The sequence below is a fragment of the Tiliqua scincoides genome, chromosome 8 (genome assembly GCF_035046505.1).
Source record: "Tiliqua scincoides isolate rTilSci1 chromosome 8, rTilSci1.hap2, whole genome shotgun sequence".
NCBI lineage: Eukaryota > Metazoa > Chordata > Lepidosauria > Squamata > Scincidae > Tiliqua > Tiliqua scincoides.
The window spans coordinates 32314839-32342529 of record NC_089828.1 but is presented as its reverse complement, the minus strand read 5'-3'; the positions used below and the strand labels follow the sequence as shown (position 1 = coordinate 32342529).

The window sequence follows — 27691 nt, the reverse complement described above, 5'->3', positions numbered from 1 at the left end:
TCGGGAGGGGTGGTGGTGGCTGGGCGCGAAGTGCATTGTGGGACAGGAGAAAGGTAGGGACAACCTACAGTCATGGACAAGGATGTGCCAGGTGAGCTCCTCAGTCCTCCTCTTCCCCCCTCCGAGACCTGGTCTAGCAAACCCCCCGCTCCCTTCTGTTCTCCCCATTGTTTTGGATTCAGCTCCACAGACTAGCTGTGGCTTCAAAGCCCCTCCTCCTCCTAGGCCTCTCAGAGCCTCCAGTGTTGCTGTACCTGCTGCCTCTAAACACTGGAGTGTGTACCTTTTTCTTCATCCAGTTCCTCTCCCCTATAATGTCCCCCCTCCCTTTTGGCCCTACTAATGGATGTCCTGATCCGGGTTCTTAATTTTTGCTTTTTTTCCAGCTTTTTTTAAAAAAAATGAACTGCCACTGTACAATTCAGTGTTTGCTGTACTTAAATGTTCAAATGGCTCCAACAACATAGGGCACAGTCCTGACCAGGTCTACTCAGAAGTAAGTTCTATTTTGTTCAATGGGGCTTACTCTCAGGAAAGTGTGGTTTGGATTCCAGCCATAGTCTTACAATGCAACGCTAAGATAGGAAGTAAGTGCTGCTATGTTCAGTGGGACTTATAAAGGGTGACCAGATGTTATCACTGCAAAAGAGGACCACAATGTAGGACATCCAAGAAAAATGTAGGGTATGACAAAATAAAAGCGAAAAACACTAGTATATTGATATCATGCGGTTAATTTAACAGTATATTATTTATTATTAAATTTAAAACTATATTATGTATAATTTGTTACAAATAATTTATTAATTACAAGAAAGCTATGCACTGCCTGCGGGGACCCACTTTCAGGGAAAAGAAAGATATCTAAGTTCTTTTCCAGAACATGAGGTTAAAAAAGAGGATGTGTCCTGGAAAAAGAGGACACCTGGTCACCCTGGACTTATGCAATAGCAAATGAGTTTAGGATTGCAGTTTTACACCCTAACAGCCTGGTCTCCTGAGCAGCCCAGAATGCGGGGCTGCAGCGGCATGGAAAGTGGCTGCTGCTGCTGCAGCCATCACCCCCTCCTTGAAAGAAGGGGACTAAGCGAGTAGCCCGCAATGGGCTACTTGATTCTATGACAACCCAAAGGTCAGTGTAGAATGAAGAATCTCCATGTTGGGCAAATGGCCTGACATGGAGCCTCAGGATCCAGTGGAGCTTTACCGTTAATCAGTTCAGCATTTAAATAGTGGGGTTTTCTGTTACTTTGTTTTAAAAATTTCATTGTGAATGAGTTTGGAATTTAGTAGATTAAAAAGAACGGAACTAGTAGCACATCATTTTTCTCTCTTCTAAAAATTGATTGATCTGATTAAAACCAGAACAACTTTCATCCTCAATGATCTTTTTAAAGTTGTTTTTAATTATTTCTTATGATAATTTATTTTATTTAAATATTTTTGACCCCAATCCTAACCAACTTTCCAGCACTGGCATAGTTGTGCCAAAGGGATATGTGCTGTATCCTGCAGTTGGGGGGCACTCATGGAGGCCTCCTCAAAGTAAGGGAATGTTTGTTCTCTTACCTTGAAGCTGCGTTGCCCTTATGTTGGTGCTGGAATTTGGGTTAGGATTGTACCCTTAATTATTTAAAGTTATGTTGTTCAAAACACTGATGTTTTAGTTATGTGTTTGAGTCTTCTGGGATGCAGAAAGGGGCCTGGAGTAGGATTCTAATCTGTTGAGGCACTGACCACTTCTCCTTGTTGCTGCTGTTCATCTGTTCATATACTCAGTTCAAACATTGGATTTAAATTTGGGAAGGGATTTTAAAATATTTAACATCAACGTAACAAATAACACAGGCCAACACACATTTTACTTCCTTAAACGTTACACCAATTCCTGGGTATATTTGGGGTGCCGATTCAAAAAATAGCATCTGTTTTGCCCTATCATGTCTAGTTTTGGAGACACGGCATAGCCTCTTTAGTGAATGGTTCAAACAACTTCCTCATGAGGAAGCCTACACCATGGCTTCCTCATGAGGAAGTTGTTTGACCCATTCACTAAAGAGGCTATACTATATCTGCAAAACTAGATGTGATAGGGCAAAACGGATGCCATTTTTGGAATCGGCGCCCCAAATTCATATCAAACCACCATAAAGTTTGGAAAAAACTTTTCTGACCCTCAATTTTGTAGGCCTTTGTAATCTGCAATATCTGTCTCCTTGTATTACAGCCTGATCTTGTGCATTCTTACTTGTTAGTTGTTCCCACCGCTCTGTGGAACTTACTCCCTAGTAAATGTGTTTAGGTTTGTAACTTACAGCCCAATTCTGAGCTGCCCGGTACATGGGGCTGCAGCGGTGCCGAAAATGTCTGCTACTGCAACCACTGCCTCCTTGGGAGAAGAGGACTTTTGTCCTCTTCCCCCAGGTAAAGCGAGTAGCCCCGCAGTGGTGCACCTTGATTCTACGTCGACCCAAAGGTTGGCGTAGAATTCAGAGCCTTTGTGTTGGGCGGCCGGCTCCTCCTTCCCGCCCCGCTCCCTTCCCCCAGAATGCCTCCTCCCTGCCTTCCCTCCACCTCTCCCTTCCCTGAAATGCCTTCTCCCTACCTGCCCCCCCCCCCCACACATCTACCTCTGACCAGTGTTGGGCTAGCACCAGTGGAGCACCAGAGCTAGAGCCCACAAACATGCCTTATGGCATGTTTGTAACAGTGCGCGCCAGTATGCACTCCATAGGATTGGGCTCCCAATCTGATCAGTCTGTCTTTAAATAACACCTTTGGTTGTTGATGTTTAGTTGTTTTGAAAATGTTGTTGTTCAAAGTTTTAATACAGTTATTCAATAATTGAAATTGGCTTTAATTTGGTAACAAAATTAGAACAATTTTGTGTTTGTTTTGATGTGTCTATTAATTTTGGTGCAAGAATTTCAAAATTGTTGCTCCCTTTAGTGTAACATCAATAGTTAACAGTACTCCAAAATCTATGCAGTTATATAATATGATGTATATTGCAACATATTAGGCAATGTGTTCAATAAAAATACAAAATTTATGATAACTAAAAAAGTTTTGAAGGTACAAGAAAACTAAGATTACAGTTGGAATCAGCACCTCTGAATTGTATATGAAACATTAAAAATTCAAAATAAGCAATTTTTGTGTTATGCAGTGTAATCAATATCTTTCTCATCTTTTAAATATGGATTGAACAGATTAAGATGATTGATGTTTGAGTATAAACCTAAGGTGGAGAGGGGCACCTGTGGTACAACGCAATTCCATTTGTGTTTGTGTAGAAGTTATTCTTGCTATGCTGTAGGACTGACTACTTTGATAAGGACGCATAGGGTAGCAGCAACAGAGTGCCTTGTGGTATCTTAGACTAGTAGTCTTGTTATGGCTTCAGCCTTTGGACTAGAACTAGCTTCATCAGATGCATATTATTCCCCTTTGAAAGAAAAAAAAACAAATGGGCCACTCCTTTTGTCTTTTTATTTTACCTGGCAGCTTTGAGCCTAATTTCTTGCCAGTGCTCCAACTGCTGTTTTCTTTGATTTTTGTAATAGGTGTTGGTGGTTTAAAATTCAGTTGTTATATTCATTGGTACTTAAAAACAAACAAAACTGTTTCTGTGTTATTATTGTGAATGGTCTTGGGACCATTATGGTTGACAAACAGTATGCTGTCATTGTGAATAATTTAACATTAAAAAATGGCATTGTTCTTGACCATTACTTTCTTATATATAATTTCTCTATATAATTTCCCACCTTATTTTATTGAAAAATGATCTCTTTATTGATCTCTTTCTTTATGGTGCCAAGGGGCTGACGGGCCCTTCTCACACTGAAGTATAGCTTCAAGAAAAGACATAATGTGCTTTTCAGAGGACACCCAGATTATTCAAGCAACATTTTCTTGGCTCCCTGTTCACCATTTAGTCCTGCTGTTTGGCCACTGAGATTCTGTTAAGTGAAAATGCTGGGAATCGAGCCTGGGACCTTGTGTATAGAAAACCTGTGCTCTGTCACTAAGCTATGATGCTCTTGAAAATATATGAAGCAACTTTCTATCTAGTCAGAACATTTGTTTGGTTAGTTCTGAATTATCTATTCTAGCGTTTTTCAACCCATGGTCCTTGCACCAGTGGGTGGTACTTCACAGTATGGTAGGTGGTGCTTGAGCCCATAGTCACAGGGACCTCAGTCTGACCTGAAGCTACCAGGCAGGTGTGTGGACCAGGCCACCTCTCCCTCACTGCCACAAGAGGCCCAAGTCAGGCAAGGAGAATGCAGAACAGAAGGGAGATTGGGAGGCACCAGCAGCTGACGAGACCTTTTCCTTCTGGAGCTTCTGGGGAAAAGTGCCCTCTTTCCAGGATATTTACTTGACCTGCCTTGCTGCAGTGCCAGGATGTGGGAGGTGCAGGAGGTGAGGTTATCAAGACTGATCCTGTAGGACAAGTTGCTCACTTGCATGCATAGCAGCATTGTCTGGCAGTACATAGAGAAACTGTACCTGCAAAAGTGGTACTCAGAAAAATGGTACTTGGAACAACAACAACAAATTGAAAAGTCCCAGTCTGTCCGCACTGATGACAGCTGTCCAAAATTTCAGGCAGAGAGAGGTCTTTCCCAGCAAATAGCTCCTGAGATTTCTGACATGTAAAGTACCCAAAATGCATGCTCTGCCGCATAGTTCCCCCATGGATGTGAACATAAGCCGTTATTATCTGGTTTGACTTGAAGCTGCTGGAGATTGAACCCAGGACTCTCTGCATGCAAACAAGCTCTCTTCCCCTGAGCTATGACTGCTTTTTGTCCTGGTAGCTTAGTATGTGTAGGAAATCTTAATTTTCTCTATGGTGGAATAATCTGACAAATGACATCATTCCTCCCTGGATTCTGAATTTGTATCAGTCCAGTTATGGATCTGTTGATCACGCGGTGAGCAATGTCTTGTGTTGTGAGTGGTATGTAGTTCTTTTTCCCCCCTTCCTCTAAAAAGGATTCATGTTTCTTCCTCTACTTTTCCTCCCCCTGTACCACCAGGGAAAACCAGCCGGTGGTTTGGAGCCATGATGCCCAAATCAGTGAAGACCAATGTGAATATTCTCCATCAGGAGAAACTGATAGCTCAGAAGAAGCGGGAGATAGAGGCCAAGATGGAACGGCAAGCCAAACGGAATCATTTAGTCAGCCAGCAAGCCTCTCAAGCTAGCGAGTGCGTATGAGTGAATCATGTTTTGTCCTTTATATGATATTCTGACTGGGGAGGGGAGAGTCACTTATACTGACTGGGTAGGGGGCCATAGACCTATCACTTAAGTTTCTCCAAAAGTGTAAGTGACTAGTATTACTTAAGTGTTTCTATAACACTCCTACTTTTTTGCCAGTGCTCTAACTGCTGTTTTCTTTGATTTTTGTAATAGGTGGTGGTTTAAAATTATTATTAGTTGGTACTTAAAAACAAACAAAACTGTTTCTGTGTTATTATTGTTGAACTGTCTTGGGACCCTTATGGTTGACAGTATGCTACCATTATGAATATTTAACATTAAAAAATGGCATTGTTCTTGACCTTTACTTTCTTATATATAGTTTCTCTATATAATTTCCCACCCTTATTTTATTGAAAAATAAAATGCTCTCTTTATTGATCCCTTCCTTTATGGTGCCAAGGGGCTGTCAGGCCCTTCTCATACTGAAGTATAGCTTCAAGAAAAGACATAATGTGCTTTTCATGGGACACCCTGATAGTTCAAGCAGCATTTCCTTGGCCCTCCCTGTTCACCATTTAGTCCTGCTATTTTGCCACTGAGAACATAAGAACAGCCCCACTGGATCAGGCCATAGGCCCATCTAGTCCAGCTTCCTATATCTCACAGCAGCCCACCAAATGCCCCAGGGAGCACACCAGATAATAAGGGACCTAATTCTGGCATTCTGACATAGCCCATTTCTAAAATCAGGAGGTTGTACATGCACATCATGGCTTGTAACCTGTAATGGATTTTTCCTCCAGAAACTTGTCCAATCCCCTTTTAAAGGCATCCAGGCCAGATACCGTCACCACGTCCTGTGGCAAGGAGTTCCACAGACCAGCCACACGCTGAGTAAAGAAATATTTTCTTTTGTCTGTTCTAACTCTCCCAACACTCAATTTTAGTGGATGTCCCCTGGTTCTGGTGTTATGTGAGAGCGTAAAGAGCATCTCTCTATCCACTCTGTCCATCCCCTGCATAATTTTGTATGTCTCAATCATGTCCCCCCTGAGGTGCCTCTCTTCTAGGCTGAAGAGGCCCAAACGCCATAGCCTTTCCTCATAAGGACGGTGCCCCAGCCCCGTAATCATCTTAGTCGCTCTCTTTTGCACCTTTTCCATTTCCACTATGTCTTTTTTGAGATGCGGCAACCAGAACTGGACACAATTCTCCAGGTGTGGCCTTGCCATCGATTTGTACAACGGCATTATAATATTAGCCATTTTGTTCTCAATACCTTTTCTAATGATCCCAAGCATAGAATTGGCCTTCTTAACTGCCGCCGCACATTGAGTCGACACTTTCATCGACCTGTCCACCACCACCCCAAGATCTCTCTCCTGATCTGTCACAGACAGCTCAGAACCCATCAGCCTATATGTGAAGTTTTGATTTTTTGCCCCAATGTGCATGACCTTACACTTACTGACATTGAAACGCACCTGCCATTCTGCCAGTCAGGAGAGATCCTTCTGGAGCTCCTCACAATCACTTCTGGTCTTCACCACTCAGAAAAGTTTGGTGTCGTCTGCAAACTTTGCCACCTCACTGCTCAACCCTGTCTCCAGGTCATTTATGAAGAGGTTGAAAAGCACCGGACCCAGGACAGATCCTTGGGGCACACCGCTTTTCACTTCTCTCCATTGTGAAAATTTCCCATTGATACCCACTCTCTGTTTCCTGGCCTTCAACCAGGTCTCAATCCAGGAGAGGACCTTTACTCTAATTCCCTGACTGTTGAGTTTTTTTAGTAGCCTTTGGTGAGGGACCATGTCAAAAGCCTTCTGAAAGTCCAGATATATAATGTCCATGGGTTCTCCTGCATCCACATGCCTGTTGACCTTTTCAAAGAATTCTATAAGGTTTGTGAGGTAAGACTTACCCTTACAGAAGCCATGCTGATTCTCCCTCAGCAAGGCCTGTTCGTTTATGTGTTTTGAGATCCTATCTTTGATGAGGCATTCCACCATCTTACCTGGTATAGATGTTAGGCTGACCAGCCCAAAGTTTCCCGGGTCCCCCCTCTTTCCCTTTTTAAAGATAGGTGTGACATTTGCTATCCTCCAATCTTCTGGCACCGTGGCCGTTTTGAGGGACAAGTTGCATATCCTAGTCAAGAGATCAGCAACTTCATTCTTTAATTCCTTAATAACTCTTGGGTGGATGCCATCAGGGCCCGGTGACTTATTGATCTTTAATTTATCAATGAGGTCTGAAAAATCTTCTCTTTTAACCTCTATCTGACTTAATTCCTCGGTCAGGAGGGGCTGTTCGGGCAGCGGTATCTGCCTGAGGTCTTCTGCCATGAAGACAGATGCGAAGAACTCATTTAATTTCTCTGCCATCTCTTAATATCTTCCCTTTCCCTCCCTCACCATCCAGAGGGCCAACCACTTCTCTGGCCGGTTTCCTGCTTCTAACATATTTGAAGAAGCTTTTATTATTCCCCTTAATGTTGCTGGCCATGCGTTCCTCATAGTCTTGCTTGGCCTCCCATATCACCTTCTTACATTTCTTTTGCCACAGTTTATGTTCCTTTTTATCCTCCTCATTAGGGCAAGACTTCCATTTACGGAAGGAAGCTTCCTTGCCCTTTACAGCCTCTCTAACTTGGCTCGCTAGCCATGCAGGCACCCTCCTGGATTTAGTGGAACCCTTATTTCTTTGTGGTATACACCTCTGCTGGGCCTCTATTACTGTTGTTTTAAGCAGCCTCCATGCACTCTGGAGAGATTGGACTCTTTTTACCTTCCCTTTCAACCTCCATCTAACCAGCCTCCTCATTTGAGGGAAGTCCGCCCGTCGGAAGTCAAGGGTTTTTGTGAGAGATTTGCCCGGTATTCTTCCCCCGACGTGCACGTCGAAACGGATCCAATGGCTCCGTAACATTGACATCTCTAACCAGGTCATGTGTACCACACAATATTAAATCCAGAGTCACCTGTCCTCTGGTGGGCTCTATGACTAGCTGCTCTAAGGCACAGTCATTTAGCACGTCAAGGAATCCTGTCTTCTTTTTGTGACCAGAACACAAATTGACCCAGTCAATATGAGGATAATTGAAGTCCCCCATGATTACAACCCTGTCCTTCCTTGTCACCTCCCTGATCTGAGATCCTGTTAAGTGAAAATGCTGGGAATTGAGCCTGTTTGTAATCTTATTTGTGATCCATACAAAAATCCCTGTCAGGCAGGCATTGCACATTAACTTTGGCTGGGATAATCATATGCAGTGGTGCCAGACTGGGGTTGAGTATCCCAATGGGATATAGTGCTGGGGAAGTCAGGGAGTGGGGGGATAGTGGTAGAAGGTGCAACTGGTACAGAGTATGGTTGAGTGCCAGGGGAATTGATCTGACAGCAGGCCAGAGGCAGAACAAGTCTGTATTGCAACTTTATGTTGCTCAGACTGCCAGGCTGGCTTAAAGTTGTCTTATAAGGCATGGGGTTTAGCTGACTTAATTCAGGCTGAATCAACCAATTTCATCTAGCCTGGCATTTCCCTTTTAGAATGCCCTTTCCAGGATATTTACTTGACCAGGATGTGGGAGGTGTGGAGACAAGGCAGGGGGCAGGCTGCCTTGCAGAATAGAACCAAAACACCACCTAGTCCTGCGTTTTGTTCTCAGTAGTTAATGCTATGAAATTTTAACACTGCCTCACTTGTCTTCCAGTGATGACAGTGGAGATGGTGACAGCCCTGTCTCAAACAAGTTTGCCAATGATGGCAGCTTCCTGCAGCAGTTCCTCAAACTGCAGAAGGAAAAAACTGGTAGTGGTAAGTGTCTTCCATTAAAAACACTTAGGCCTCCAACTTGTTCTTCCCCAGATCCTGATCAAACTGGGAAGCTCGTGGTTTTGGTGGATGTTGTACTTTTAGAAACTTACATCCTGAAAATCAAAGCACTTCAGATATGGAGTCTTGGTAATTTCAAACAATTGCCCTGTAAAGTAGATCTCTTATTATTCTAGCCATATTGTAATGGGTAGGCTGTAACCTGCCTAAGTCTGCTTGGTGAATTCCTGGTATGAGATTCAGACTGGGGACATCTAGCTCATGTTTCTAGCCTCTGCACTGCAGCGGCTCACATCAACCAATGCCCATCTTTTATTCCATCTCCTAGATGCTTCCTCCAGTTCTTCCAACACAACTGCATTGAACGCCTCAGCTTCAGCCACTGCAAAGAAACCCCTGAGTGGGAAGCGCCCCAACTTCAGCGTCAGCAGTATGCTGAATCAAGTCAAAAACTACACCCATTCCAAACAGACACCTGTGACCAACCGCTTGAGCGTTTTCCAGTCTCCTGATGAGGAGGAAGAGGATGACTATGAGCAGTGGCTGGAGATCAAAAGTAAGTCCTGCCTCAGATATGTTGCTGTTGCAGCACCATGAGCTTGCATGATACTTTACCACATACAAAAGAACAGGCCCCTGCCCCAAAGAGCTTCCAGTCATAAAGTTTGGAGGCTGATAATTTCACTGTACACTGCACAGAGAATCAGAACCATCCCTGCCACAAGGAGTTTGCTAAGTCATACATTCTCTCACACGTCTCGTACTGAGATAGTGCCCTGTGAAGTCCTGTGCCTGTCTTGTGGGTTATGGAGGCCTGGTGAAGTGTTGAATTTGGCCAGGTCCACAGTTTCCCTTCTGTTTCAGTGTGGCAAGAGACACTTAAGACCTGTTAACTGAGAGGATGACCTTGTTAATTTCCTGGAAGGTTCTTTCCTGGACTGTTCTTCCCAAGTTACTTCCCAGCTTCTTGTGTTACTGCTGCCAGAGTTTGGCTCTCCATGGCTGCATTCTTTTCTTTAGTTTCTAGTGCTAGAGAGAGGTTTTTTTAAAGCTTCCAGCGCACTTGGGTCGTGTTATTTTTTAGGTACTAGCATGCTAGTCATGCTAGAGTTTCTCCAAGCAAGCTCAGAGCTGGAAAAATTGGCCACCATCATGCTTTTTCTGTCAAATCAAATGGAGGAATATGGCAGCCTCCATTGTACGCAGTGTATGGCGAATACATAGCAAGCACCATACAGTAGGTTTCAATGACGGAACACCATTTTGCCATTTTAAAAATAACTGCACTGGAAGCATGCTAGCAACATGCTGGAAATGTCACTTCCGCATGTTTTCTAGATTAAAAAAAAATGCAGCCCATGTTTGAAGTACAGCAGCTGGCCATAAGAAGTTACCTCCCTGCTGAGTCAGATGTTCAGTTCAGATGGCTCAGTATTTTCTGTTCTTGACTGTCTGAAACTGCAAGCTCTCGTGCAGGAAACTTCCTCATCATTGCTACCTGATCCTTTAATTGGATATGCCTGGGATTTAACCTGGAATCTTTTGCATACAAGGCAGTTCTGTAAAACAATTTGGCAACAGAGCAGAACCTGGCCTATCCATCCACTCTGGATGTCTGTTGTTGTCTGTCCCAGGGGTTTTCCTGTCCTTGGATCCCTTAGCATGTAAATAACTTGGTGTGTGCTGTGTTGAGCTCTTTGAAGGGAGAGCACTGGTATGAACTAGTGGCTGATCCTCATCCTGTGTGGGAGGGTTCCATAAGATGTTTTTTTTTTAATACAGCTGTGCTAGGTCTGTATAAACCAGCACTCACTTGCAACAAAAGCTCTGGGATCTTGCAAGCAAGGCATGGAGGTTATAGCCATCTCTGTCACATACCTCCAGAGCAGCAATTTTCAACCTTTTTCATCTCAGGAGACACTGAAAAGGCACTAAAAGTATCAAGGCACACTATCAGGTTTTTGACAATTGACAAGGCTCACCACGCTACCAGTGGGCTCACCATGCTACCAGTGGGACGCTCACATCCCCCATTGGCCCTACTAATAAATGACCTTCCTCCAAATTCCTGTGGCACACTTGTGGACCACTCGCAACACATCAACGTGTGCCACGGCACAGTGGTTGAAAATGGCTAGAGATACTGCCTCTGACCATTGTTAGGTACATGGCCAATAGCTGTTGATAGGCCAGTTCTGCACATATCAGAGTCTTTTCTCAATAAAAGCATCGGGCTTATGTTGTCTGCTGTTGTTCCGTCACTTCATCCTCTTTCTCCTCGTTCCACCCCCCCTTTTCCTACCTTGACTTGTACCTCCTGCTGTGGTTCTTAGAAGTAATGTGCCTGTTGGGTGTGTGAGTTGAGCCCCAGTACTGACAGCCTGCTTAAAGTTTTACCCCCAGAGGACATCAAGACCCGTCGAGTTGTGGAAAAGCTGGCCAGGGTAGTAGCTGAAGGGGGACCAGATCTGGAGAAAGTTGCGCTGGAGGATTGCAAAGATAACCCCACATTTGCGTATGTACCTTATATTTTGGTTTTGTTTTCTCAAGAACACTGTCAGACAGGATAAATGCATGTTTAGAATGGGAAATTTTGTGTTGCTATCACACAAAATCAGACTTGTAAGCAGTTGACCTTTGGATCCATAGGAGTACTGGTTAAGAATGTCAGAAAACCCTTTCTGGGACACACAAAGGTTCACCTAGTCCACCATTCTGTTTCTTATAATAACCAAACACATGCTTCCAGTAAGCTCACAAAAAGTGCAAGAAGGCAACAGCTCTTTCCTCTTGTTTATCCCCCAGCTACCTTTATCCAGTGGCACACTGCCTCTGAACATGGAGTTCCATTGACTTATTCTCCATGACATTGTCTACTTTCCTCTAAAGCTGTCTAGGCTAGTGTCTGTTGCCATATCTTCTTGCAGCAAATCCAGTGAATTCTGCATTGTGTGGGAATGCTCTTTTTTTGCCTTGTCTTGAATCTAGTGCCCGTCACTGAATGAGTCCAAGTTTCAGTATTAGCAGGGGAGGAAAGCTACTCTCAACCCACTTTCTCCGCACTACATAATTTTATAATGCTGTAATCTTCCCCCTTGGGCATCTCTTTTTTTCTTAAACTAAAAAACCCTAAGTGCTTTAGCCTTTCTGTTATCAGGATGGTGCTTTAGTTCCTTGATCATTTTGTTTGCACCATTCTGCACCTTTTCTGGTTGTCGGTTAGAGGGACCAGAGGTGAGTAGCATGGTCTGTGGGTTTCAGAGATGGCAGTGAAGGAGGCTGGAGGTAGTTGGGGTCTGTAGTTCAAAGAATCCTCAAGGCCACAACCATCATTCTGAAGACCCCAAATTAGGTGACATAATCCAATGCAAGTAGTCCAGGTGAGGCACAGGTCGTTGTATCAGGCCAGCTAAGCCCCTTTTGGCCCTCAAAATCACCTGGTTCAGCCAGACTGGTGAGTTCTGTGACTGCTTTCTGTGTGGTGCTACAGAGCAACAATGATCAGATCAGTGTGCCTGAGAGCTACCCTGGTGGCCCACAAAACAAGACACCTGGGCCTTGCTTTCAGGTCCCCTTGTTCAAACTCTTGGTACCTTATACCTTGGTCCTTAGTGCTAGTATGCATGTTCCTTGATGGTGTCATCATCTTTTACTCCTGCTGTGCCCCACCCAGCCACATGAAGGCTCTCCAGTGCCCCCACTTCCCTCACATTGTTTTTTCCTACCTCAGGTTTCTGCATGATAAGAGCAGCCCAGAGTTTCTCTACTACAGAAAGAAACTGGCAGAGATGTGGAAGAAGGGTCAAGACGCAGAGGGGACCTTTTATGGGAAAAGTGGGAAAGGTAAGAAGAGTATGTGCCCCCATGGCTTGGGCTAACCTGTATGCCACTTCACATGCTTATGCAGGCATATGTATATGTGTATGTTAGGGCAGCAGTATTGAATCATTGGAAAACCCTTAATTGGCTAAAAGAAAGTGAGTGTTATTCCCCAATTATTTGGGGCGCAGATTTTTAAAAAAATCCTCCTAACACAACAACTTGTAGTAACTATGGATAGCATTATCTTGGAAGATTTCTTCTACCTGTATTATATAGAAGGGAGTGCTTCTTCTAGGATGAGACATTCCCCTTTGTCACGCAGGTAGGAGTGCCTCATATAAATCCTTGCTGTGACATACACATCCATACTCTAAAAGCAAAGTATATGTTTTGCTTTTGGATTCTTGTATGTACCAATATGCAAAATTAATTCGTAGCTTATTTGACTTGGGCTGCAGTCTTGTATACACTTACCTGGGAGTCCGTCCCATTGAAGCTATATGGATAGCTAAGAATGTTTCAATCCGTATTGATAGTGGTGATAGCTAATAATCTAATGTGGTGGTTCTCGCACATTTAGCACTGGGACCCACTTTTTAAAATGAGAATCTGTCAGGACCCACCGGAAGTGATGTCAACAAGCAGGAACATTTTCTACAATCCTAGGCTGCAATCCTACTCACACTTACCCAGGATTAAGTCCCATTGACTATCATTGTTAACAGAACACACACATAGTAGCTTGTTAAAAGTACAGGTCTGTAACATTTCCCCAAATGCAGTCACATACTATGGTAGCATCAAGTTTAATATATTAAAAATAAAACATTGAAATGAATGGGGACCCACCTGGAATTGGTTCACGACCCACCTAGTGGGTCCTGACCCACAGTTTGAGAAACACTGGTCTAATGTAATAATTTTAAAAATTCTTGCGAGATCAAGTTCCATATCCCCATCATTTGGTTTCCATACTCCCAAGGGGTATGGATACCCCTGGTTAAGAATCCCTGAACATTCATATTTAGGGTTCTGTTTTCCTGCTGATTATCTGACTGCCAATCCTAACTTTCCAGTGCCAATGCAGCTGTGCCAGCAGCGTGTGCACTGCATCCTGTGGTGTGGAGGCAGTCAGAGGCCTCCTCAAGGTAAGGAAACAATCTATGCTGCAAAGTTGGATAGGATTGGGCCCTGTATGTGGTCTGAGTTCTGCAGATGCTTAAAAAGCAAACACGAAAAGTTATGTACATCCACAAAATAGAGTTGGGGCACAAGCCTAAACAGGCCTACTCAGAAGTAAATTCTATTTTGTTCAGTGGGGCTTACTCTCAGGAAAGTGTGGTTAGGATTGCAGCCTTAGATACTTACTGGGACAGACTCTGGAGAAAATGTCACTGTGCCATTTTCAGATTCTAGCAAGTCTTATGAAAAGCTTTCTCAAAGCTTTGGACAAAAACAAATGTACGGTGAACACAGCTTACCTGCTCCTGAGCCAAAACTTCCCTAGCCTTTCTCAGATATGTAAATTAACAACCATTTTGCTTAATTTTTTTTCTGTCTATGCTTTTAATAACAAAGGAGAATAAAAAGAAATTTAAACCCTCCTCTTCCCACTTATTCCATTCCCTTGGGGTTATTAAAGCCAGATTGAACTTGTGGCTGTTGGGTGTGTGATTTGGGGGCCCCGTACTGACAGCCTGCTTAAAGTTTCACCCCCAGAGGATGAAGAGACCAAGGACTGTGCAGAGAAGCTCGCCAAGTCTGTGGCGGATGGTGGCCCTGTGGTGGAAATGGTCGCCTTGAAGAACCATCGTGATAATGAGAATTTCAGGTAGAGAGTATGGGAGGCAGAGATTCCTCTGTGAGGAAATCTGTGTGTGTGTGTGTGTGAGAGAGAGAATTCTTGACCTCCCTAATTGTATATAAATTATTTAATATTAATAGCAGGTCGTCATCCTATAATATAGGACGGCCTATATATAGGGGCCTAATATATGGCCTAAAATATGGGGCCTTAAATAGACAGTTCCCCTCCTGCAAGGAGCTTGCAGTTTAAGAGACAACAAGGAAATAATAGAGGGAGGAACAAATGCTTGGAAATGTTGCTACATTACACTGGTTATTTGGAGTGATGATTCGGGGGATAAACCAAGAGGTTTGTGAGAAAGGCGGGTTTTGAAAGAAGGGGGTAAGGTGGCACCATATGGATATTCTGTATGGAAGCAGAGTCACATAATTCAGTGTTACAGTCGAAAAAGATAACTTGGTGTTGATCTATATCAGGGGTGCCCAAACCCCGGCCCTGGGGCCACTTGCGGCCCTCGAGGCCTCTCAATGCAGCCCTCAGGGAGCCCCCAGTCTCCAATGGGCCTCTGGCCCTCCAGAGAATTGTTGGAGCCCACACTGGCCTAACGCAACTGCTCTCAGCGTGAAGGCGACTGTTTGACCTCTCACATGAGCTGTGGGATGAGGGCTTCCCCCACTGCTCGCTGTTTCATGTCTGTGATGCAGCAGCGGCAGCAAAAGAAAGGCCAGCCTTGCTTTGTGCAAGGCCTTTTATAGGCCTTGAGCTATTGCAAGACCTTCATAGATTCATATCAGTTCATCTTTAATATATTCATTTATGTAAAATGATGTAAATTTGTGCAAATTTTAAATGTGAATTAATTCTTTTTTTCCCGGCCCCCAACACAGTGTCAGAGAGATGATGTGGCCCTCCTGCCAAAAACTGTGGACACCCCTGATCTATATTGTAATGCATTAAGAGTTTTTGTGGGAGAGGCCAGTAGCTAGACACATAAGATACTTTGTGAGACTGGGACAGTGGAAACTGACCAGTTAAATATTCAGTGACGTTCAGAACACCTATCTGGGGCAACCTCTCTCTTTTGTTACACCATTACTGTGGGGATTACCTGATTGCAGTGGTAGGTAGGAGGGCCGCTGCTTTCCCATTGAATTGGAATCTGGGCCCTATCCCTTTTTTAGGAGCAGACATCCCAGTTTTCCTTGTTTAAGTCTGTCATGTCATTCTTTGAAAGCACTGTGTTGATGGCAATGAATAGAACTATTTTGCATATGGTAACTAAGTTCTTACCTGTCCTTTGACTCACACATGCAGGTTTCTATATGAGCCCAACAGCGCAGGCTACAAGTATTATCGGCGAAAGCTGGAGGAGTTCCGGAAAGCCAACGACTATGCCGAGGGACTTCCGCCCGTGCTAGATACTAATTTGAAGCGCAAGGCTGAAGGGGCGGCACCGTCCTGCTTGGTGGTGACACCACCACCGCCAGCTCCCTTGGCGAAGCAGGTGGCAGTGGCTGCTTCAAAAAAGAAACGGAAAAGCAGGTGGGGGCCAGAGGAGGAGAAGGTGGATCTGCCTCCTCCAGAGCTTGCTCAGCAAACTGAAGACCAGTCACCTACCCCGTTGTCAGGTTAGCGGTTGCTGTGTTTGGGACTGTGGTGGCGCTTTTATCGGTTATCTGTGTGCTCCCCACTGAGCTGCCCTGCCTTATCTTAAGCAGCTAATTCTCCCAGAGTGCAATGCCAGATAAAACTGTTTATCTCAGTTGACACTTGCAAGGATGGGATCTTATCGCGTCTCCCCTCCCCGTAGCGATCTCTCGAGCCCTGCTGTGCTGCTACCTATTATGGTCTCCCCTTGGGGTGATTTAAATCTGATTTCTTTTCAAGAGGCACTGTGGTGGAAAATCTAATGTCTACATCCCAAGCTTCCCCCTCCCCCCTCACACTTGTGTGCTTCTGCAGGCTGTTTTCCATCTGGCCCTGGGGGAGACAGAGAGGCAGCCAAAAGCGTAAATTTATTTTCCCAGCTAAAGTGACACTACAGCACACAGTGGGCCTTAATCAGGGTGCCGTGGATTCTGCACCAAGAGTGGCTGAACTCTGTGACCTGTATAAATTATGCAGGTTTTCCCCAACTATGTAGTGTTTCACATTTTTGCAAAACTATTGGTATTTGGGGATGGTATTTGTAATGTATTTAAAAGGCATCTATGCTGTCCTTCTGCCTCTTGTTGGACAAAATTTAAAATACTAACAAATGAAAACAATTGGGGAGTGCAGGAACAGTGGAAAGAAATAAGCCAGCTAGGGTACTTGGAGCTTCAGTGGCATACCTAGGGTATTGAACATCCAGGGCAGGTCACTTGAAGTCACTGATAGACCTGGCCTCTCCCCCAGAAGCTATGGGAGGACCTGGCCTTTGTCTCAAGATCCCCCAGTGGAGGCCAGGGTCTACTGTTTACTTCAAATGGCTGGTAGACCCAGCGTCCACCAGGGGATCTTGAGATGGAGGCCTTGAGCAGTTGTATGAGACACTCAGGGCAGACTCTTTCTCCCCCCCATTGGTATGCTACTGTGGTGTACCCAGCAACAGAACATCTAGTGGTGGTAGAACTTGAGGAAGACCCTCCCTCCAGTGGTCTGATGGGGCAGGATTAGTGAGAGGAGATGATTCCTTAAGTGTTCTTCTAAAACTGTTGTTTAATTGTACTGGGAAATGTGCCTGGAGACATCCTGTTAGCACAGAGAATGGTGATGAGTTTTGCAAAGAACTAAAGTCCCATCCCTGTTTTCTCTGCACTCACTGCCCAGTTAAAATCTTGTTCCACCTTCTCCCTTGGTTTCTGAGATTTTGGCTGGTGTCTTCCATGGTATTTTCTTGCATGTGTTAAAAACCTTGAAATTGAGTCTTTCTCAATTATCTCTTCAGTGGATAGACTCTGGTAGGCACATATGACCTAAAGCAATGTTTATTGTTCAGATTTATAATTTACAGAGGAGAGTTCTAAGTTTTATGGTCCCGTAAGTCCATAATTTGGCTTGTGAGGGGGCGTAACTCATTGCAGGATGTTAGGCAGTATAAGGCAGCTTTTATTCTTTCCTCTCCTCTTGGGCAAGGTGGGCAGGCAGCTGGTATGGTTACTGAAGTGTAGGCCTATGGCATCTTCTTCAAGCACTCTCTCCAACAGCAAAGCCTCCTTCTGCTTGTCTACTGGAGATGATGGTGATTTGTCAAAACCAACTGTGTTGGAGTCTATTGGGAAGTCTGGTTTGAAGCTATGGAAAGAACACAAGGTGTAGGATTTTAAGCACTGTGGCTCTGGCATTAATGTTTTTCAATACTTGACCTGTTTCAGAGAAAGACCTCAAGGGCCTTGGCTATGAGAAGGGGAAGCCTGTTGGACTAGTGGGTGTGACAGAACTCTCGGATGCCCAGAAGAAGCAGCTGAAGGAGCAACAGGAGGTAAACTGGTATCTTGTCCATCTGGGGCTTTTTTGGAAGCACCAGTGAGTTGCAGTGCAGGATAGCCTGATCTCCACCAGTGATATGGTTGAAGGTGGAGGCAAGGCAAGGATTTCTGACTGGAAAGTTTCCTAGGGCTCTAAATAGATAGGGATTTTATTGTGGGTGGGTGTTGATTTACATTCAGACTGCCAAACTAAAGAAATGTCTGCCATGTTGAAATGGCTGAAATGTTATGTTCAGATAAATGCAGTCTGCAACTTTGTGTTTATTGGAATTCCTGTAAATATTGCAAGATGTGACAAGTCCGTAGTCACAGCTTTTGTTGCTGCTTTTCTTCATTGAACTACAGTCCAAAGGGTGTTTGTTTTTTTTAAAAGGCTGCTGCAAGTTTTACCTTCCCGATCACCTCCTCAACTGTGTGCAGGGAGAAATAAATTTCACATGATTACATCTTCCCAAGATCACAAGACCTGTTCACAGAGAGAGTTATTCACTGTGCTTCTCTCTGACTCAATGTTTTGGCTAGTCAGTCTTTCGAATAATCCTGTGGTGTAGGCAGTGGCAATTTTGGGGTGTCTGCAGTTTGAATTTGGTTCATTGATTTGCTCCCAGTGGAAACACGCAGCAGAATTACCCAACCATCAGAGGTCATGGCCTGTTCACTTTCTGGATAAGTCACTCTGGATGACTATCCTGGTAGGAAACTGTGACTTCTTGGGACGTAGGCACTAGTGTGCCTCCAGCTTTAGTTTGGGAAGAAATTGGAAGTTTGGATCTGGGTGCTATTCCCAGGAAATGCCAGCAGGGGATTGGAGGAGCACGGTTGCTCAGTCTGGGCAGGCAGAAATGGAACTACTGGGATTCGTAGTCTCTGTTTTTTAAAGTGGTTGTTTAGCCGGTTCCTCTTTTGGGGGTCTCTCCACCACTCCAGATGCAGCAAATGTATGACATGATTATGAAGCACAAGCAAGCCATGCAGGAGATGCAGATCATGTGGGAGAAGACAGTCAAAGAACACCAGCATGGCTATGACAGTGACGAGGAGGTGGACAATGAGCTGGGCACATGGGAACATCAGCTGCGGCGCATGGAGATGGACAAGACGCGAGGTGCATGGCGGGGAAGCTGTGCATGTCAAACTGGGCAGAGGGAGGCAAAGGCATCACTGTAGGATAGGTTTGCATTATATGTAGAGCTGGGAAAGGTACAGATAAAGGCAACACTCATTTACTTAAGGCCTAGATCAAATGTCATTCACTCACCCCGTGGGCAAATACATCCAAGAGTTTTGACTTGTGTGGGATGTTCATATGTTCACTGCAATCCAGGGCTTTCTTGATGTCACAAGCCGCAGGGCACAGAACTTCCTGGTTTGGGCATATACTATATGGTGTTTCCCAATGCTGGCTATCACAGGATAATTTTTTTCCCATGTTTTCTGCACATCTGTTCTTCAACCAAGGAATATATCATTGATATTTGGATCAAGATATAGCATATAAACACATGCAGTATGCATATATCTTGATTTTTCTGTTGGAGCTTTTATTTTGATCTTGGAAGCTTAGTAGCAGAAAGGCAGGCTATAAATGTGCTTAAATCAAATGCACTCATCTCTTGTATTTGTCACCTTTCCATCTTGCCCTTCCTCAGAATGGGCAGAGCAGCTAACTCAGATGGGCCGAGGAAAGCACTTCATTGGGGACTTCCTGCCACCTGATGAGCTGGAGAAGTTCATGGAAACCTTCAAAGCACTGAAGGTAGGTGCTTTGTGCCTGGTCTTTTGAATGGGCCAGATGGGCACACAATTTGAATTCCATTTGACTCTTTACTGAGTCTGTTGCATAGTGGGCAAGGGAATGAGTTCTTTCTCCAGGCACTCCACATGATGGGGTGTTGGGCTGTAGCTCAATGGTCATGAACCTGCTTTGCATGCAGCAGGTCCCTGAATCAATACCTGCCATTTCCATGGTGTGCTAGGAAAGACCTGTGTCCAACACCCTGCAATGCTGCTGTCAGTGTAGACAGTAGTGAGTTAGGTGACGAAGGGTCTGATTCAGCACAAGCCCCCTTATTCCCGAGTGCCATAGTTCACTGGCAGAATGCCTACAAAAAGTCTCCAGTTCATTCCCTGCCACCTCCAAGTAGGGCTGCCTGAGACCCTGGAGAACTGCTACCACTCAGTGTATAGACCAATAACTGATTTAGCTTGGACCTGGCGGTCAGGTGCTGTATCGGGCTGCTGCAACTGTTTATCTCTGCTTGCCCTGCAGGAAGGTCGTGAACCTGATTATTCGGAGTACAAGGAGTTCAAGCTGACAGTGGAGAATATCGGTTACCAGATGCTGATGAAAATGGGCTGGAAGGAAGGTGAAGGCTTGGGCAGTGATGGCCAAGGAATTAAGGCACCAGTCAACAAGTATGCACCTCTCTCTTTTTTCAGTATGGCTTTTTTGCAGCCACGTTCCGTGTTTACATGCAGGCTCACCCTCTTTCCCATAGTTCCTTTGCAGCCAGCCCAAGCTCTTGTGTATCCCAAGATTTTCATGGTCTGGTTCTCTTATATCTTAGAGCAGGGGTGCTCAAACTTTCAACTTTAGGGATCCTGGACCTTTAAAATTGTGTAGGAGAGATAATTTCAGCAGGTGCAGCTTGTCATCTGTGGGATGAAAAGTTGCACCTGCTGAAATTCTGGCTTCTATACACTTGTTAAAGGTCCAGCATCCCTAAAGTTGAAAGTTTGAGCACCCCTGTCTTAGAGACTGTCTTCTGATTTTTGTCCCTCCCATTCCAATCCTTTTCTCAGACCCTGCTTTGGGTTCCAGCTCCCTGTGAAATAACGTCTGTCAGTCACTGAAGCTGTGGAATGAACTCCTTGTCCTCTAGCAACCGTAATCCACCCTTCTATTTACCATCTTAGGGTTGTGTGTGAAAAATTCATGTCTCCTATTTTTTTCTCTTTTAATTTGTAAGAATGTAACAAGGTGTGAAGGCAATAGTCTTCTCCCTAGCAATTGATATTCAGAGATAAGTTTCCTTGTAATATGGAGGCTCCATTAAGGCATTGTGGCAAATCACACTGTGAACTAAATTTGAACAATTTTGTGTTCATCTGAATATTTTGATGTGTCTATATTAATGTTGGTGCAAGGATTAAAAAAATGTTGCTGTTCTTGGCATAGCATCTGGTAGCCACAATTTACTCTACTGAAATCTATGCAGTTGTAAAATATGATATGTATTACAATGCATTAGGCATTGTACATAAAATTTAACATAACTAAAAAAGGTTTTGACGATACTAACTAAATTAAGATTACTATAGGAATCAGTGCCTCTGAATTATATAAGAAACATTAAAAATGCAACATAATCCATTTTGTAATACAGAGAGAATCATTTATAGACTACTTCTGCATAAATGCAAGCCTGCTGGTTCAAAGTAAATGTCCATATTGGTTAGAATCCTGCTTCCCACAGTGACTAATTAACTGTTCTGAAGCCTGTAACCAGGGCATGAAGGCCACAGCTGACCCCTGCTCTTCCTGTCCCCAGCAACTGGTATTCAGAGGTACACTGTCTCTCAACATGGAGGTTCTGCATAACTGTCATGAGTTATAGCCAAGGATTACTTGACTACTTGGATTATTTTGCTAGCCTTCTGTGTGTTGCCCTCTATTTTGGTTTTCACTGAATAGTTTTTATTGTTGAATTGTTTTAATTTTTAAGTGAAGGAAGGGTGACTAACAAATAGTTTTAAGAAACAGAGCCATCTCCAACATCTTACAACTATCCCTTCCCTGCTGTTCCATATCTGATTAAAAGAGAACATACTATTCTTCTCCCCTCCAAAGAACTCTTCCCAAGCATGGTTCCATTTCCCAAGGATCAGGGCCCTTGAGTGTCTCCCTTTTTGGCAATTGTGCACACAGAGGATAAACTTGACCTTTTTGAAATACAGAGGAGTCACGGCAGTGGACGGAGCAGGATTTGGGATTGATCGTCCCGCTGACCTGACCAGGGAGGATGACGAGTACGAGGCCTTCCGCAAGAGGATGATGCTGGCCTACAGGTTTCGGCCTAACCCATTGGTAAGGCTGCCGATGCCAGTCGCATGTTCTTTTCCTAGAAACCGAAGCCTCCCCTGCTGCCTCAAAAAACCGCAACTTTTTTCTTTATCGTAAGGGGTAGATCAGCAACTTTGCATAGTATGTGTGCCTACCCAGTGGTCATACGTGGCTCAGTCCTTGACCTAATTTGTGATTTCTTCCCTTCTGAGAATGCAGGGAGGAGGGTGGCACCCCACTCTTTGTTGTTCTAATTATGCTTTGTTATTTGTGAAACGCTTTGGGCAGGCACCAAAATCTAGAAAAATAAGCACTAAGGAGATTGAGGCAGGGTATTTGGGGAAAAATATGTGTTTTTTTCCCAGTTACATGTGCTTTGTTATAGAAGGGTACCAGGATGAAGGAGTCATACCAGAGATTTTGAGAAACAAAAAGGATTTGAGGAGGGATTTTATGAAAGCAAAAGAGGTGGCACCACAGAGGTTTTCCAAAAGGGACAGCAAGAGCAAGACAGAATGGGCGGAGTTAAAGGAGCAGGAGATCTGGGCAGGAAATGCAGGTTAAGGGGCAGCAAAGGAGGGTGCAGTCATTTGACAGAGCAGGGAATCTGTGGTGCTCTGGGAGGGGGCACATCAGGGCTTTCTGCCAACACAATCAGCACATACAGTCTCAAATGACAATGTCGCCAAAGAAAACTAGATGGGAAGGGAAGCGAAAAACTAACCCAAAATTCAGGTCCCAGCTCTTAGAATCAGATTGACATCACATAACATGGTGTTCCTTTTCCACAGAATAATCCTCGACGTCCATACTACTGACTTGGTGGCGCTTCCTTCCCATCCGTCAAAGCAGTGGTTTGTTGTACTGTGATATGTTGTGAAATCAGCATCTTTTCCCCCACTTCTTTTGTTGTTGTTGAAGTATTCTATTCTAAAATTAAAGTTCCAGCCCTGTCTCTCCTTCCCTCTTAGACACTCAAACCTGTTTGCCTGCTTATAAAAGGGAGCTCTGCGAAGATGCTCAAGCACACACGTGGCCCTTTCAAGGTCAAGGAGGGGCAGGGTTGAATGGGGGTCTGGTCAGAGAACAATCAACCATCACCTCAGATGCCTGGCAGGGTGTGTATTGGTCTCAAAATATTTGTCAAGTAGTGCACGTTATTTAGTTTCACTGTGGGTCCTTTCCCTATCCCCAGCATTAGGGACTAGCCACTTAAGTGCTGTTGATCAATGTTGGTTGGGGATGGGCATTGCAGGTGCTGTGTATGTAGTGCCAACTGGGTCCCTGAGTGCATGCAAGGTAGCAGGCAGGGGATGGCATACAAAGAGGTAGTAGGATGTCGAGAATAAGTTAACCTCTCCAAACAGTCATGAGGCTGTTGGATGGTTCCCCCTCTGATTCTAAAATCAAGGTTTGGATTGCAGTGTAAGAAAAGGTGGAAGAATCTTTTGAGAGTTTTTCCTCCCTTTCAGGACTTAGTTCTGTCCCTGTTTCCTAATTGGGAAATGAGAAGATGTCACAAACATAGATTTAGCAATGCTTTGTAGGTCAAGTGATACCTCCTTCCTTTTTTAAAAAGAAGATTTAGTACTGTGCAACACCAGTCCTGAAGCCAAAGTGAGAATCTCTTTATCTGAGTTCTCACTGCTGTATCCTAAAAAGGAGAAGTGACACTAAGAGGTGTGCAGGGATACCCCAAAGGAGGAGTTTTGGACTGCACGTGTGAAAGTGGGGGGTGATGATTTCCAGACCAGAAAACTATAGTCCTTCCTTCCTTCTCTCCTACATGTGCACACAGACACCATTACACCAGTGTTTTGGGTTTGTATTCCTGTTTTTTCTTTCCCCAAATAACCAAAAGAAATTGTGCCACTTCTAGTATTTTTTGGAAGCTTTTCAGTTTTATTTTGTTTTTCCTGTTTAATCTCATGGAGCTGTAGAATTAATGCTTTTGGCTTTTGACAGATTAATAAAGCTATAAAATGGTACAATTTTTGAGGTGCTTTTACTTTTGTTGAAAAATGGTAAATTCTTGCTTTTTCCCCTCATTATTGCCATTCAGGCAATTAGTTTTGTGTGTTTCCTTGCAAGGAAGATTTTGTCCTTCAGCAAAACTAGGCAGCAGTAGCCAGGGGAGAGGACTACTCACAGACACAAAGGGGGGATGTAGCCCCAAGGTTTTAGGGCAGTGGTTACCAACATTTTTTCACTTGCATACCCTTGGCAGCCCATTTCCATAAATTGTACCCCTCATATTAGCAAAATGTTTGTAATTAATATCGTTACTGCTATTTCAAATTTGTTTTCAACTACGGGTCCATATCTGATAATACACAAATTGATGACCAGAAATTAGCAGTTGTGGGACTTTCACAGCCAGCTAGCTGCTTCTTTCCTGCCTTGCCAACCCTGCAAGGCATTATAATACAGACCTACATTTTTCCACCATTATCCAGGACCCTAAAGATTCTGGCAAGTACTCCTGGGCTACACGTACCCCATTTTGAAAACCACTGTTCTAGGCACTGGTTCTCAACCTGTGGTCCATGGGCCATAGGTGGTCCTCAGGGGTCTTAGAAGTGATCCGTAAGCACTGGGGGGGGGAGATTGCCTTCAATCACTTCCAGCTTCTCCCCAAGGCAGCACTCTCACACAGACCGCCAGAGAGAGAGCAGGGAATGGACCACCCGCAGCCACAGCTAGCACTGAAGTCTCTAGTAGTCTGTGGGGTAGCACTCACTTGGGGAGACACTTCCACAGATCACCAGAGAGGGTGAAGAACAGACTGCCTGCAGCTGCAGCGGGCAACAAAAGCAGCAACCCACAAATCCTATATATAAATAATAAACCTCTAATAAATCTTCTGTAATTATTATAAATTATATTTTTTGTGTGAAGGAGGTGGGGGGTGGTTGCATGTGGTTCATGACAATTCCAGTTTTTGCATCAATGGTCCACAGGCTCCTAAAGGTTGGGAACCACTGTTTTTAGGGTATGCTCACCTGAAAGGGATGGCATTATGTGGAATGTACAAGACAAAGAGAATCTAAAAAATTGGTCCAGCTTTTGGCCAGTCCATGCTGGTAAATGTCTGGGTCTCTGCAGTGTTTATACCCATAACTACACAAAATGGAAATGGGGGTCATAGGTGGCCCCCTTTTGGTCTATAAAAGATCCTGGGTGTGATGAAAAAGGGGATGGGCAGTGAGAAATCAAGAAGATTTTTACTCTGTCTCTAGGAACTATCCCTGGAGGAAAGAGCACCAAGCTGTATTGTGGCTGTTTTAGGATGTTCCGCAACCTCACTTATTATGAACCAGAGAGGCCCTGTTGGATCAAGCCAAACACCCTTCTAGTCCAGCATCCTGTTTCCCGCAGCGGCCCACCAGCTGTCTCTGGGAAATCCCCAAGCCAGGAGAGAAAGGCAGACTTCTCTCCTACCACTTTTCCCCTGCAACTGCTTATTCAAAGACATAGTGCCTCTGTAGCTGGAGGGCATATTTAGCCATAATAAAGAGCAACCATTGATAGATAAATTCATGGAAAACAAGGTTAGTGGTCTATCTAAGTTAGTAGTCATCCTACCCTATCCTGCCAATCAGTTTCACTGGATGACCTCCAAGCTTTAGCATTGCAAGAGGGGGGCAAAGCTTCTCCCTGTCTGCACCATGCATAATTTTATGTCTCAGTCTTGTTCCCGTTTAATTGCCTTTTTTCAAACTGAATGTTCTGTTTCCTTACAGCCTTTTCTCATAACAGAGGTCCAGCCCTCTGACCTCTTAGTTCTCTCCTTTTGTACCTTTTCCAGTGCTACAGTGTCCTTGAGATTCAGTGGCCTGACCTATACACAGTAGTCCAGATGTGGTGATAACATAATTTGATAAGGACATTATAATGAGCCATCTTTACAGTGCAGTCCTGCACATTGTTCCTCAGAAGGCCTATTGTTCAATGCGAGTGACTCCCAGGGAAGTATGTATAGGATTGTAACCGTACTCTTCATCCATTTCCTGATGAATTTGCTTTATTCACTGCTGGTACACAGTGGGTCCACATCCTCAGAGACATCACCATGACCCCAAAATCTTTTCCCTCGTCCATCACCAACAGCTCAGACTTCATTGGTGTATATGTAAAGTTGAGATTTTTTGTTTCAATGTACAACACAGACTGATTACACTGAAGTACACTTGCTATTTGGATGACTACCAACCCAGTGTGGAAAAGTCCTTTTGGAGCACATCACAGTCTGCTTTGAATTTTACCACCCTGAACAGTTTGGTGCCATCTGCAAACTGTTCACTCCTAACTCCAGATTATGAACAAGTTTAAAAGCACCAGCCCCAATACAGGTCCTTAAGGGACCCCACTTCCTACTTCTTTACACTGTGAAAATTGCTCATTTATTCCCACTCTGTCGCCTGTTCTTTAATTCATTACCCATCCAGGAAAGGATCTGTTGTCTTATTCAATGACTGGTAAGTTACTCAAGAGAATTTTCTTTAAAGATATTGCCAGAAATTTTGAAAATCCAAGCTTTGACCTTCCTGCAGCTGTGTCCACAAGGGAAATGGGGTGTCCCACCCCCAAAATGACTGGAGAAAAATATAAAGGTGCATTTGGCACAATCCCATTGGTGTGGGGGACTGAGCCTGTTCCCTGTCTTTAGGAACTTGCTACAAATTGAGTGCACTCCCCTGGAAAATTGCAATATTGGGCTCTGTTCATCACATTGCAGCAAGATGAGATGCCAGAATGGCAGACAACTGGCTTTTGGGTTTAGCTAGCATTCAAGAGAAGCACAATCTGGCTCTCAGCTCTGATGGTCAAACTACAGTGTGATGGACCCAGCTTGCCTATCTTAGCACTTGCTTCAGTACAGTCTGGCTTGTCTTTACCTCCTACGCTTGCTGCCATGCTGAAGCTGTAACTTCTCCCAAGTCAAAGTTCATATCACCCTAATCTGGTTTGTGGACTCTCAGCCTCAGAGCAATAGTGATGATTGAGATGACAGCTCTGGCTGTAGGAGGTGGGTGAAAGGTTGTGTGACTGTGATTTGGGTTTCCCTGAATACAGAAAGCATTTTCTCCTCTTCCCGCCCTGATGCTGTTGCCCTAGAACTGGGGACATATTAAAGGCCAAGCAGTAAAGAGTCTTGGCTAACTAGCTGCCATGACAAAGGAGCCCCTGCTGCCTTCGATCTGAAAAGCGATGGCCTTCCTTTTTCTGTTCTTGTTGAAACTGGACAAGCTGTGCTGTTCTATTTTTTGACTCTCAAGGTTTAGATTTCCAAAGATTCGAAGGGAGAAGCAGCAGCTAGCAGACCTTGGCATTGTGAAGAAGCAAAGCAGCAGAGAGTTCTTTCACACATACTCTTTTGTGTGGGTGCAGCAGGAAGAAAAATGTTTTGGTTGCCATCTGCAAATATATATTTGGTTCCTCGTGCTACAAAGGAAGGGTGATAGCAAAA

General features: G+C 44.2%; 1 protein-coding gene across 2 annotated transcripts; it reads left to right on the top strand.

Moving 5' to 3' along the window:
• SUGP1 (SURP and G-patch domain containing 1) lies at window positions 1-24212 on the top strand. 2 transcript variants are annotated; one of them, XM_066635501.1, is made up of 14 exons: window positions 1-91; window positions 5052-5223; window positions 8938-9041; window positions 9388-9615; window positions 11451-11574; window positions 12790-12902; window positions 14601-14712; window positions 16003-16316; window positions 18045-18151; window positions 19086-19263; window positions 19808-19914; window positions 20428-20573; window positions 22116-22245; window positions 23013-24212. In XM_066635501.1, the coding sequence occupies exons 1-14, from the start codon at window positions 73-75 to the stop codon at window positions 23037-23039; spliced, it is 1881 nt and encodes a 626-aa protein (XP_066491598.1). In that variant the 5' UTR covers window positions 1-72; the 3' UTR covers window positions 23040-24212. The 2 variants fall into 2 exon arrangements, with proteins under 2 accessions (XP_066491598.1, XP_066491597.1); XM_066635500.1 differs by having other exon boundaries at window positions 14589-14712.
• The last annotated feature ends 3479 nt before the right edge of the window (window positions 24213-27691 follow it).

Coding starts and splice junctions, on each gene's coding strand:
- SUGP1 (XM_066635500.1), top strand. Junction 9,616..11,450: donor GCAGTGGCTGGAGATCAAAA/GTAAGTCCTGCC, acceptor GCCTGCTTAAAG/TTTTACCCCCAGAGGACATC. Junction 19,264..19,807: donor GGAGATGGACAAGACGCGAG/GTGCATGGCGGG, acceptor GCCCTTCCTCAG/AATGGGCAGAGCAGCTAACT.